A 12,778-nucleotide genomic window follows, 5' to 3' on the forward strand; every position below is an offset into this window, starting at 1 on the left:
TAATGGTCAGAGAATGGACTTTCAAGAACACTAAATACCAACCATTTCATACTAACGCACTCTGTGATTGTATTTTAACACGTAATAACAAATGCAGTGACTATATGATTGTGGTATAATATTTCATTGTCTTTCTCATTTTCCATGCCATTTTATTTCCCCCTTAAATAGATCGGGGTATAACATTTGCCTTGACTGTCCTCTGGGTATATAATAGGCCGTGATTATATATTTCAGTTATTTTCAGCATTTGAATGAGTTGGATAGGTTTTGCTATAGACTCTGGTTTGGACGAGAAGTCAAGAATTAAATCCACCTGCTTTGGGTTTTTTAAATACTTGAAATGGTATTCATTTTGCACCTCAGTAAGCAACAAATTGGCAGAAGTTTGAGTGTTGTTGATTATTTTCGTTGTTCTTACTAATTAACCCTTGTGCGGTCAGAATAACATAGGAGCTTTCAGTTCCCTAGAATTGTTTGATCATGAGAAATAAAACAATGTGGTAAATCCCTGAACTGAGAAGAGCCTACCGTTTCTGTGACGGGTGTTATATGTAATTTATGAGACATATACATTAATGCACATATGTTTCTACACAAGAACACAAAAGTGTTGAAAATGATAGGGTGGGAAATACAGTATTTTGTAGTCTTGAAGGCAGGGAGCAGGAAATATTACATATGTAAAAGCAATGAAAAATTGACCTTGTAGCTTTAAGAGCGTCTCTGCTGTGGTTATTGGCTGAGTCCTTGTGGCGCTGTCTGCCAATGAGGTGCTGAAATGAGAGTGAAATCAACTCTACTACCCCAGAAAGTACAGCGTCACCCTTCCAGCGCTGGCCAAGCAAAGGCAGAGAAAGCAGAAGCAGGGAGAGAAACCTCGCGCTGGCTGCTGCAGGTTAGATTTTTCCGTTATCATTATTAAGGATCTGCACCCTCAGCCAGACCAGCTTGTGCATCCAGTAGCCAACCGTGGAAATGGGCGATGGAAGCCAGGGCAATAAATGGAAAAAGGCTAAGTCGTTTCTCTCTTTTTTCTTTTTTGCCATTTGGATTTAATCTCTGGGCAGATTCGATATTCGTCCCAGAGGGATCCCAGCATCGTGCCTTTGTGAGGAATATAGCAACAGATTCGATGAGGGATATTGATTCCTTGGCGGCTCGGCTCGCATGCTGCAGGTCTCTGGTGAGGCGAACAGGCAGCGTTTTCGAGTGGATCTGGGAAGCGGGGCTCTGCTTATAAAGGATCCAATTGACCGGGGAGCGCTTTGTGGTCTGAGGTCTAGCTGCGTTATGCAGTTAAGAGTTCATGATTGAAATTCCCTTGGAAATGTACCGAGCAGAGGTGGAGATCGCTGAGGTTAAGGACAATCCTCCCAGCTTTCTGAAAAGAGAATTGGATTTAGGAATAGGGAGTCAGTGTCCCCGGGACAACGGATCCCACTGGAGAAAGCAGGGGATCCTGACGACGGCGGTAATTCCGTCATCGGCTGCAAAGCCCCAAGGATCACTTTGCTCTGAAAGTGAAGATGAGCAGCTATTGGAGTCTCGTGCCAGAGCTGCTGCTGGGAAGGGCTTTGGACAGAGAGAAACAAGTCGATATCACTTGGTATAACAGCTCTGAACGGAACCGGGCTAGCAAAGCGCCACGATCGGGGCTAGGAAAGCTCAGGGTCTCTGCTCTGGACGCCAGTGACCATGCGCCGCTCCTTGATCAGTCTGCCTAAAGGGTCAGCCTGCTGGAGAGCACCACCTGCACCCTTGTGCTGCAACTCAACGCCATTGACACAGGGTCACATCACCTGTTCACTCAGCAGCCAAGCTTCCCAGCGTGTTTTAACAACTGTTTGCCGTGCACCGAAAAGCAGAGAGGTCACACTGCTGGGCAGGCTGGATTTGGAAACCGGTATACTTTAGGAATTTGACATCAAAGGAAAGATGGGGGTCGCCTGCCATGGAAGGGCGCTGCAGCGTTACAGCAGACATCTAGGACGTCAGTGATAACGCTCCGGGGATCAGACTGTCCCTGGTGCTGGGCTCCATCCCCGAGAGCGCCGAGCTGGGGGCTGTGGCAGCGCTCAACAACGCCAAAGATCTGGATTCTGGGATTATGGAGAAGTGACTATCCGCATCGCTGAGCACCTGCCCTTCAGACTGAGATCCTCCTTGAGAAACCAGTTCTCCTTGGTCACTGCAGCTCCCAGGCCAGGGAGGCGTGTTCCGGCTACGCAGTTACAGTCACTGAAGCCTCCTCCTTCCGCCGAAAGAGCCTTGGCGCTAAATCTTTCCCCTGTGAACCACAATCCGCCCGCGGTCCCGGAATCTGCCTCCGAGGTGCTTGTGAAGGAGAACGCCGGCCCCGGCGCCCTGGGGTTCCCTGCGTCCACGACGCACCCAAACTCAGGCCAGAACTCGCTCAGTGCCTACTCCCTGGTGGAGACCCAGCCACAGGAAGCGCCCATCTGCTCCTACGTTTCCATCAACTCCCAGACCAGCAGCGTCCACCCCCCTCCGCTCCTCTGACCGCGAGCAAACGCAAACTCTCCAGCTCCAGGTGCAGGCCAGAGACCTGGGAGACCAGTCTCTGCGGCAGCGCCTCTGTTCTCCTCTCCTGGACTTCACTGACAAGGCGGGAGGAAATCAAACACTGCAGTGGAATTCTCCGCACACAACTTGGCGCTGAAGAGCCAATTAAATTCATTGACGTAGGGGGAAATGCCCACAAGTCCCAGACTCACTACTACGGATCCTTTGTTTCTTCAGCCTCCAGGAGCAAAAGCTTCATGTTGTTGAAATTTTTCAATAAATCTCCAGCGGTGGACGTTTCCAACCCAATCTACCAATCAACAGACTTGAGCCCGACCAAAGAGGTGAGAAGCACTTTTGAGCTAGGTGAGGGTGGCCGAACCCCTCAGCTGCAGGGAGAGATGATAGAACTCCTGGGGCATGTGGCTCAGAGCGTGTGGATGAGCCTAGCTCCCAACCGGGGATTAAAGGAGAACAGTAAAAAACGGTTATCACTCCTTCCCATTCTATCCAGCTGCATCCTCTACAAGGGTTTAGCAGAATACTCTGTGCGCGATCTTCACATAGCGTTTAAACGAACTAAGAATGATCACAAGTAAGAGGAATAAAGTTTAATTTGGTAATAATTTATATCACTAATGTTAGTGTTCGCTTGTTTATTTACCGGTCTGCACGAAATGTGCAATTCCCCAGACTGTGAATGGTAAATTTGGCCTTTGGAACAAACGGATACCCGTGACTAAGTTTAAACGCTTTACAAGCTTTCGGTGAGTTATTACTTACAGTTCAGTTCTTCCGCTGCAGAGTGCAATTGTTGGCTGTTGGTAAATTGCCTCCTATCGCTCTTACCAGTGCTGGCCCTTTAAGCATTTCCCCTCACTGCCTATAGGCGGAGCGTGGGTGATTCTCTTCTACCAATCTGATGTTGCAGTTGCGGTGGTGATCGAGTCTCCTCTGACTGACAGTGGGACTGTCCCACCCCCTTCCTCCAGGCGAGCCACAGTGCGGCTTTTTGCTGCTCTGCCGGGAAACAAAGCAGAGACGCTGGCGCTGCGCCGCTCTGCTCGCCTGCGGGGTCTGAAACTCCCCCTCACTGCTCCCACCCAGTGGCCTCCTTGGCTGTGCCGGAGCGGAGAGAGCTCCGGGAAAGGCAAGGAGGTTTCCCCCTGCTTGGGTTGCGTCATGAGCTCAGCGGTGGGGAGCAGGGGGTTCCTACAATGGCAAATAGACGCTTTCCTTCTGGTTTACTTCCCGCTGCTGCGTGGGGGGCAGGCGGCACAGATCCGTTACTCCATCCCGGAGGAGTTGGTCCCGGGAGCCTTTGTTGGGGATGTGGCTAGGGACCTGGGTCTGGATGCTGCCCGCGTGGCCTCCCGACAGCTGCAGATCCTGCCCGGCTTGGCTCAGAGGCACTTCAGAGCAGAGGCGCAGAGCTGTATCTTGGTGGTGGAGGAGTGGATAGACCGAGAGCGGCTCTAGCCCGCGCTGTCTGCTGTACCGGGAGCTCCTGCTGGCCAACCCGCTGGGCTCCCACCGCGTGGAAGTGGAGATTCTGGATGTGAACGACAAAACTCCGGCGTTCCTTACTAGCCTCACCCGCTTGGAGATTGCCGAGTCCTCAGCGCCAGGCGCGCGGTTCCCTCTGGAGCGTGCAGAAGATTTGGACTTTGGAGCCAACTCCGTCAGCACCTACCGGCTGAGCCCTCCTGGATGTTTCACCTTGAATGTGAAGAATCCTAAAGACTGCAGCAAACACCCCGAGCTGGTTCTGGAGAAGGCACTAGACAGAGCAGCAGGAGCAGCTCCGGCTGGTGCTCACAGCCCTGGATAGTGGGCTTCCTGCTAAATCCGAAACTGCTGAGATTGTCGTCTGTTATTGAGGCCAACTACAACTCGTCCGTCTTTGATCAGCCCGTGTACAAAGTAATCCTGCTGGAAAATGCGCCATAGGGGACTGTGGTGATTAAATTAAATGCCACCGACCAGGACGAGGGGACAAATGGAGAGATCACCTATTCCTTCAGCAGCCACGCTCGCCAGAAAATTCGGCGGTTGTTTAGCATCCAGGACAGGACCGGAGAGGTAAGAGTCCTGGGAAATGTGGACTATGAAGATGGCACAGTGTACGAGGTCGATGTGAGAGCCAAAGACCAGGGCTCTCCCTCCATGGACGCCCATTGCAGCGTCTTGGTGGAGATAACGGATGTCGACTACAACGCCCCTCGCATTAGGTTCACGTCGTTCTCAGCAGCGGTTCGAGAGGACGCGCCAGCGGGGACGGCGGTGGCTCTTCTCAGTATAAGTGATGGAGACTCCAAGGAAAACGGAGAGGTTCAGCTGCAGCTCCCGGCAGACATCCCCTTCCAGATCGTACCGTCCTTCAGGAGCCACTACTCCTTGGTCACCAGCGGCCTGCTGGATCGGGAGGAGGTATCGGAGTATAAGATTGTGATTACAGCTACAGATTCTGGATCGCCGCCACTTTCCAGCCAAAGCAGCCTCCTGATAAACATATCGGACCTGAACGATAATCCACCCCGCTTTTCCCAGCCTGCCTACCAAGCGGAGGTGCCTGAGAATAATGCTTTGGGCGTTCCCATCTGCTCCGTGTCCGCCTTTGATCCCGATCTGGGCCAGAACTCCCAGCTGTCCTAGTCCATCGTGGATAGTACCGTGCAGGGGGTGCCCGTTTCCTCCTATGTCTATGTCGGCTCCGAAAACGGGACCATCTACAGCAGCTCCTCTTTCGATCAGGAGCAAATCAAACAGATAGCTGTGCAGATACAAGCCAGAGACGGCGGGTCACCGCCTCTCAGCACCAACGTGACTGTCTCCATCTTCATCCTAGGCCAGAACGATAACGCTCCTCTGATTATCTATCCTGTGGCTCAGAAGGGGTTCCTGGCCCAGCAATCCGTCCCTTTCCCTTCGTAGGCGGGACACTTGGTGACCAAAGTGACAGCTGTGGACGTAGACTCGGGGCGAAACTCAGGGCTCTCCTACAAACTGCAGCGAGCCACAGACCCAAGCCTCTTCAAAGTTTGCCCATACACTGGGGAGATCAGAACTACCCGAGCTCTCCTTGAACAAGACTCCCCCACGCAGAAGATTGTCCTTGTGGTCGAAGACGCTGGGGAGGCACCCATGTCTACCACGACCACTGTGATCATGAACATAGAGCAGGACCCTAACCGGAGCTCAGCAGACTTCAGGAAGTCTAACCTGGAACAGGATGGGCTTCCCCACCTGACAGTGTACCTCATCATTGCTCGGACATTAATCTCAGTCCTCTCTGCCATGGCTTGCTATTTTTAGCCGTGAAGTGCCTTAGAAATGCGAGAGCCAGAAACTCCGATACAGCTTGGACTACTTATCCAAAGGGAGGAAATACCCTGCAGGGGAGGAGACACTTTGATAGACGTCTTCAGAGCGTGGACGAGAAACTGGAGTTTCCCACTGTCTTTGGGGGAGATTTTCTTTCTCGATGTCCTCTCTAAAGGCTTGGTCAGACTCTATTATCAGAGGGGACTAGTCTCCTGTTTGCAAAACCCGATAGTCAACCGGACATCAACAGCCCAAACAGTCTTCTGGCCAGCAATAACCTCAGCGATCCCAGTGAGGTGAGAAGTGAGAGACAATTACATATTTGGGGTTTGAGTTAATGTCTTCTTGTGATGTCCTTAACATGTTGGTTAATTGCTTTATTTCAGATGACTTGTGATTTGGAAAAACATCTATTCACTTTGGTTTTGAGTGAGGGATTAATATTGGAGTCCTTGGCGAGGACGGCGAGGTATTTCTCTCAGCCTCCACAGCAGTAGTAATTGTACTGTTGTCTTTGTACAGTAGCTTTTAAAAAGTGTACAATGGATTGTGAGCCTCTTGAAATACACTGCAGGGCCTCAAAATAGTGTGGTAAATGTGAACATTCTACTCTCTTGGCGGGTAAATTATCGCAGTTGTGTTGGAAGGCCCTGACAGATTTCTAAGTCTTGTGTTGAAAGGTGGCAGTGGCTAGGTGTTTAGAAAGTGCTCTGATCTATCTGGTTACCCTGAGGCTTCAAAATAATATTGGGGATATTTCGCCAGACCAGTGAAATGTTTGATGTGGAGGGTTCATCGGGCTTTAACAAATAACTTTTCATAGCGTATGAAAACATTGTATACAGAGATCAGGGTTCTGCATTCATCACAGCTGAGGATTTGTCCTTTGTTGAGATGAGATGGGTGACATCTGAAGTCAGATTGTGGTTGCCAAAGCAAAATAATGAGGATTTGTACGTTGTATGCTTCCACGACGTGCTGTTTCCTTGAGAACAAAAATCTGAGCTGCTAAATTTAGCTGCCATAACCACTGACTAACGCTTGTGAAATGTAATTCTGGGGGAGTTAGTCCTCCTGACGCTGGCTTGCGGCGCTTGTCTCTGTAGCTTTAAATGTTTAGGAGGCGTTGTCATTGGCTGAGAGCGGATGGAGCTGTCATCCAATGAGGTGCTGATCTAGGCTGTGGGGATCTGCTCTTCCTCTCTCTATCCCCCTCCCCTTTTGGCTATGATTCAGCTCCCCTCCCCCAACCCACCCCCTCCACTCAGTGACTAACAATCGCTGCTGCAGCAAGGCAAACCCGGGCGCCGTTCTATCAGCTGTGGAGGGGAATACCGGGGATTTTAGAAGCTCGTATCCAGACCCCGGTGCCTCCCGTGTGCCGGGACAGGACAAAGACTCTTTCTAGGGGGAGGATAGCTCAGAAATGGAGCCCAGAAGCCCTGGGCAACCCGCTTGGAAATGGCAAGTACTGAGTTTGCTTTCCCTGTGCGGCTGGGGCTGGGTCTCTGGGCAGATTCGCTATTCAGTGGTGGAGGAGTCGGAGCTGGGAACAGTGGTGGGGAACGTGGCTCAAGATCTAAGCTTAAAGGTGGCGGATCTTTTGGGTCGCAGGCTGCGCTTGGGCTCGGCGGAGAGCAGACGGTACTTTGCGGTGAGCCTGGCCAGCGGCACTCTGCTGGTGAATGAAAAGATAGACAGAGAGAGCCTGTGCGGAGCCAGCGCGGGGTGTGTGCTGCCGGTGCAGGTCGTTATAGAAACCCCCCTTGAACTTTTCCGCCTGGAGGTTGAGATTCTGGACCTGAATGACAATTCGCCCACCTTTCCCATTGCCCAGCGCACGGTGAGGATAGCGGAGTCCGCCACCGTGGCTGCGCGCTTCCCTCTGGAGAGTGCCCAGGACCCGGATGTGGGGACCAACACTGTCAGCTCCTACCGGCTCAGCCCCAGCCCATACTTCTCACTGGACGTGAAGAAGCTTAAGGACGGCAAACTCTTCCCTGAGCTGGTGCTAGAGCAAGCCCTGGACCGAGAGGATAAGCGAGAACACCATCTGGTACTGACCGCCATTGACGGGGGAAATCCGGCCAGGTCAGGCACTGCGCAGATAACCGTGGTTGTTGTGGATATCAATGACAATGCACCTGTGTTCGACCAGTCTGTCTACAAGGTCAGCTTGCCGGAAAACACCCCTGTGGGCACTCTGCTTATTCAACTCAATGCTACTGATCCTGACGAGGGCCCCAGCGGAGAAGTACAGTACTCCTTTGCAGTTCACACTTCCGACTCCGTCCGGAAGTTGTTTGATTTGGATCCCCCCACTGGCGCCGTCCGCGTTCAGGGAGCTGTGGATTTCGAAGAAGCGGGTTTCTATGAAATCCACTTAAGAGCCCGAGACAGGGGCTTCCCGGAAATGGAAGGCCACTGCGTTCTCCAGGTGGAAGTAGAAGACGTCAATGACAATTCCCCAGAGGTCCTGCTGACCTCCTTGGTGAACCCAGTGCCAGAAAATACCCCCTTGGAGACCGTGGTGGGGCTTTTCAATGTGCGAGACCGAGATTCGGGTGCCAATGGGGAAGTAAGTTTAGGAATAGGATCAAACCTGCCATTCAAAATTAAATCATTTGAAAACCACTATGCGCTGATCACCCGCGACAAACTGGACAGAGAATCGGTCTCTCAATACACCATTGAGCTGACTGCCAGAGACGAAGGATCACCTTCTCTGACCACCGAGACCACAATACTTCTGAACATTTCGGACGTCAATGACAACCCCCCTAGCTTTTCTCAGACTTCCTACAACGCCTTCCTGAGCGAGAACAGCCCCCCGGGCTCCTTGCTCTGCACCGTGTCGGCTTCCGATCCCGACGAGGGAGAAAATTCCCGCCTCACTTACTCTATAGCGGGAAGTGAGATCGAGGATGCGCCTGCCTCTTCCTTCGTTCACATTAACCCGGACAATGGCAATGTTTACGCGCAGCGCACTTTTGACTTCGAGTTGCTTCAGGTACTACAAATCCCCGTGGCTGTGCAGGACTCGGGGTCTCCTCCTCACAGCTCCAATGTTACCGTCTACGTCTTTATTCTGGATCAGAACGATAACGCCCCGGTCATTTTGCACCCGGTGACTGGCAGACCGGTCGCAGCGCCCCAAAGGATACCCCAGTCTGTTCCCGCTGGCTACCTGGTCACCAAAGTCACAGCAGTGGACGCAGATTCTGGCCATAACGCCTGGCTCTCCTATTCGCTGCTGCCACAGTCTACAGACCCCTCCTTGTTCCGGGTGGCTCCTTACACAGGAGAAATCCGGACCGCCCGGGGCTTCCAAGACACAGACCTGGCCGCGCAGAAAATCGTTGTGCTAGTCAAGGACAACGGGGACCCAGCTTTGTCCTGCACAGTCACCCTTATGGTTTCCTTAGAAGACAAAGCGTCGGAGGAAAACTCCAAATCTCGCGATTTCCTAACAAACCCCAAAGAAAAGCCCGACCTGACTCTCTATTTAATTATTGCGCTGGTGGCAGTAAGCATGGTGTCTCTTGTTACTTTCATCGTACTGTCTGCAAAGTGCCTCAGGAAAGGAGACAGACACTCTTGCTGCTGCCTGAGCAACTCACCCTCTAGGGACATTTTCAAACACTCCAGCCCAAAGCTTCAGCTGAACACGGATGGCACGTTGAAATACATGGAGGTGACACTCAGGTCCACAGACTCTCAGAGCCAGTGCTATAGGACCTGCTTTTCTCCAGGCTCAGACAGAAGTGACTTCACTTTTATGAGACCTATGAGTTGTCCCCCGCCCAGTGCCCTAGCGATGGAAACTGACACTTTCTTATCTGGTACAAATACATCGAATGAATCCGGTCAGGTGAGATGGCACTTTTGCCCTTCATTCCTCACAAATGACACGGGTGTCTTGAAGCGTGTTGCCTATGTGACTGAGGACAGAGCAGCACATGGGATTTGTGTCTAGGGATGAACTGTGAAAATGTATCACCATCATGAAGTACGCTCAGGCACCAAGGGTTTCTTTTGTTTGGTTTATGTAAAATAACACTCCAGATGTTGCGTGTAAGGCAGGTATTCCAGACACACTCGTGCTCACACAATGAGTTGTTCATTAGTTTGTGATTCAGGAAATCAGGAATTTAGTTCACTGGACTGTGCCTTAAACAATGACAAGTTTATAACTTGGTTATGACAGGAAGTGTGCAAGCAATTAATTACATGAGATGAATCTGGAAGCTCTAATAAGGGAAGGGAAGGGAGGGGAAACGAGAGGAAAGGAAATTGATTATTTGTTCTTATTTAACTAACTTTCAATTCCAAATGAGACCGGCTGAACCTATCTCTGAACCTAATTTAAAGGGTTTCAGTTCATGCAAAATATCAGTGTGTGTTTTCAAGAAAATGCTTCTGTTTTGCAAACAGGTAATCCGGATCACACGTCTGCAAGCTTTGTTGCTGACACTCATGCTTAAATCACAAAGAGTTCGCTTTGTTCGTCATTGTCTGCTGTTTGCCTAGTGTCTCTAGGTTAAAAATTGCAGATTCCACGGACCTTTGTTACACAGCAGCCACTTCCGCCCATGGATTGGTGCTTGTGTTGCTGTCCCGGTAAGGAGGCTAGTGATTGGATAAACGAGAAGACACTCTTAGCCAATGAATAAGAGGCTAATACTGGAGATCAGCGTGTACCCCTCCCCTTCCCCGCCAGAGCTGTATCTTTCTCTTTCAATAGGTGCCCAAAACAATGAATGAGAGAGATAAACAGTGAGCGCAGACCCCTCTCTCTCTGATACTTTATTACAGATCCACAATTCATCGTCCAGCAGTTTAAGCAGACACGCTTTCTTTGCTGTGCATAGCTTCTTACTGTGGATTTTAGTAAGATGCTAGGAGCAGGAAAGTCTGCCTGGTCCCTGGGACTCCTGCCTTTCTTTTCTCTCTGTTTGTTTTTGCATAGCTCTTCCGCCCAGATCCGTTACGCTATCCCAGAGGAACTGACTCGAGGTGCCTTTGTGGGAAATATTGCTAAGGATCTAGGGACAGATGTGGCAAAACTCGCGGCTGCTAATCTGCAGGTTCTTTCTGATTCTGATTCCCAATATTTCTCTGTGAATGTGAACACTGGGATTATAGTGGTCAATGACAGAATCGACAGAGAGCGGCTCTGCGGGCAGAATTTGCGTTGCTTCTTGCATCTCAAACTCGCTATTGAGAATCCAGTGGAGTTCTACCGCATTGAAGTGGAAATATTGGATATAAATGATAATCCTCCTGCATTCCCGAGCAGCGAGATCACTTTACAGATCTACGAATTGGCCTCTCTGGGCGCCCGCTTTCCTATCCATCAGGCGCAGGACCTGGACGTGGGCTCTAACGCTTTGCAGACCTACCACCTCAGCGCCAATGAGAATTTCAATCTCAACGTGAAGGCACGTACAGATGGCAGCAAATTCCCGGAGCTGGTGCTGGAAAGAGCGTTAGACAGGGAGCACAGAGCTGTCCACCATTTGGTTCTGACAGCTGAGGATGGCGGCTCTCCCCCCAGGTCCAGCAAAACACGAATTGCTGTCCAGGTTCTAGACGCCAATGATAACCACCCAGTGTTCGATAAATCCTCCTACCAAGCTCGTTTGGTGGAAAACTCTCCCTCAGGCACGCTAGTAATTAAACTGAATGCCACAGACATGGACGAAGGGCCTAACGGAGAAGTACGCTATTCTCTGGGCAGCCACAACTCGGATGCCTTGCGCAGGATATTTTCAATAGACTATCAAACGGGAGAAATCCGAGTTCAAGGGAATCTAGATTTTGAAGAAGCGTCTGTCTACGAGATTGAAGTTGAGGCCAAGGATATGGGCTCTCCCACGATGGAGGAGCATTGCAGCGTCACTGTAGAGGTCACGGATGTGAATGACAATCCTCCGGAGGTGGTCCTCACCTCCTTCTCCAGCTTCCTGAGTGAAGATGCCCCTCCTGGGACTGTGGTCGCTGTGATACACGTGAAAGACAGAGACTCCGGGGAGCATGGGAAGGTCCAGTGCCATCTGCCGAGAAGCCTTCCCTTCAAACTTCGGAAAGACTTTGAGCACCAGTATTCCCTGCTCACCAGCCAGGAGCTGGACCGCGAGAGCGTCTTCCAGTACAATGTCACCATCTCCGCCTCTGACCTGGGAATCCCCTCTCTCTCCCGATACACAGTTCTCTCCATCACGGTTGCAGACATCAATGACAACACGCCACAGTTCGAGAGAGCTTCCTATGACGTCGTCCTGAAGGAGAACAACCAGGTGGGGGAAATATTGGTCACGGTGTCCGCAACCGATCCTGATTTGGACCAGAACTCGCGCCTTTCCTATTCTGTTCTGAGCAGCCCGGGGAAAGGTCCAGCTACGGATCCCTCCGCATACATCTCCATAAACCCAACAAGTGGGCAGGTTTCCGCGAAGTTGCCTTTTGATTACGAACAAACCACTTATTTCCAGTTCCAGGTGGAAGTCTCAGATGGCGGCTCTCCAGCTCTCAGCAGCAGGACAGTGGTCCACGTCTTCGTCACAGACCAAAATGACAACGCCCCAGGGATCCAGTTCCCTTTGACCGGGAAGGACTCAATAGTCCAGCTCAGGATTCCTCGCTCTACCAGCCCCCAGGCCTTAATAACGAAGATCACAGCGGTGGACCTTGACTCTGGACGAAATGCATGGCTCTCCTACCATTTAATGCAGGCAACCGATCCCAGGCTTTTCGGGGTGGCCCTGCGCTCCGGAGAAATCCGGACCACGCGAGCCCTCCAGGAGCAGGATGCTGCCACACAGGAACTCTCCTTGGTAGTCAAAGACTCAGGCGAGCCGCCCATGTCCACCTCCGTCACCGTGTTGGTGTTGCTGGAGGAGAATGCCCCCGAAGCCTTCCTGGGGTT

General features: G+C 51.3%; 1 protein-coding gene and 1 pseudogene across 36 annotated transcripts in view; both read left to right on the plus strand.

Annotated features, from left to right (window-relative positions):
* The window catches only part of LOC140915802 (protocadherin gamma-C5-like), a 384,766-nt gene that overhangs the window by 338,368 nt on the left and 33,620 nt on the right, over positions 1–12,778 (plus strand). Inside the window, exon 1 of one of the 36 annotated variants that reach the window (XM_073356115.1) lies at positions 7,128–9,721. The exons of the other annotated variants lie outside the window; for them this stretch is intronic. Coding sequence (XP_073212216.1) covers positions 7,277–9,721 — 2,445 coding nt within the window. The 5' untranslated portion in view covers positions 7,128–7,276. Of the gene's footprint in view, positions 1–7,127; positions 9,722–12,778 lie in introns of those variants that run through there. 36 annotated transcript variants of the gene reach the window in all.
* Positions 3,112–5,841, plus strand: LOC140916414 (protocadherin gamma-C4-like; annotated as a pseudogene).

Source organism: Lepidochelys kempii, chromosome 8, assembly GCF_965140265.1.
Source record: "Lepidochelys kempii isolate rLepKem1 chromosome 8, rLepKem1.hap2, whole genome shotgun sequence".
NCBI lineage: Eukaryota > Metazoa > Chordata > Testudines > Cheloniidae > Lepidochelys > Lepidochelys kempii.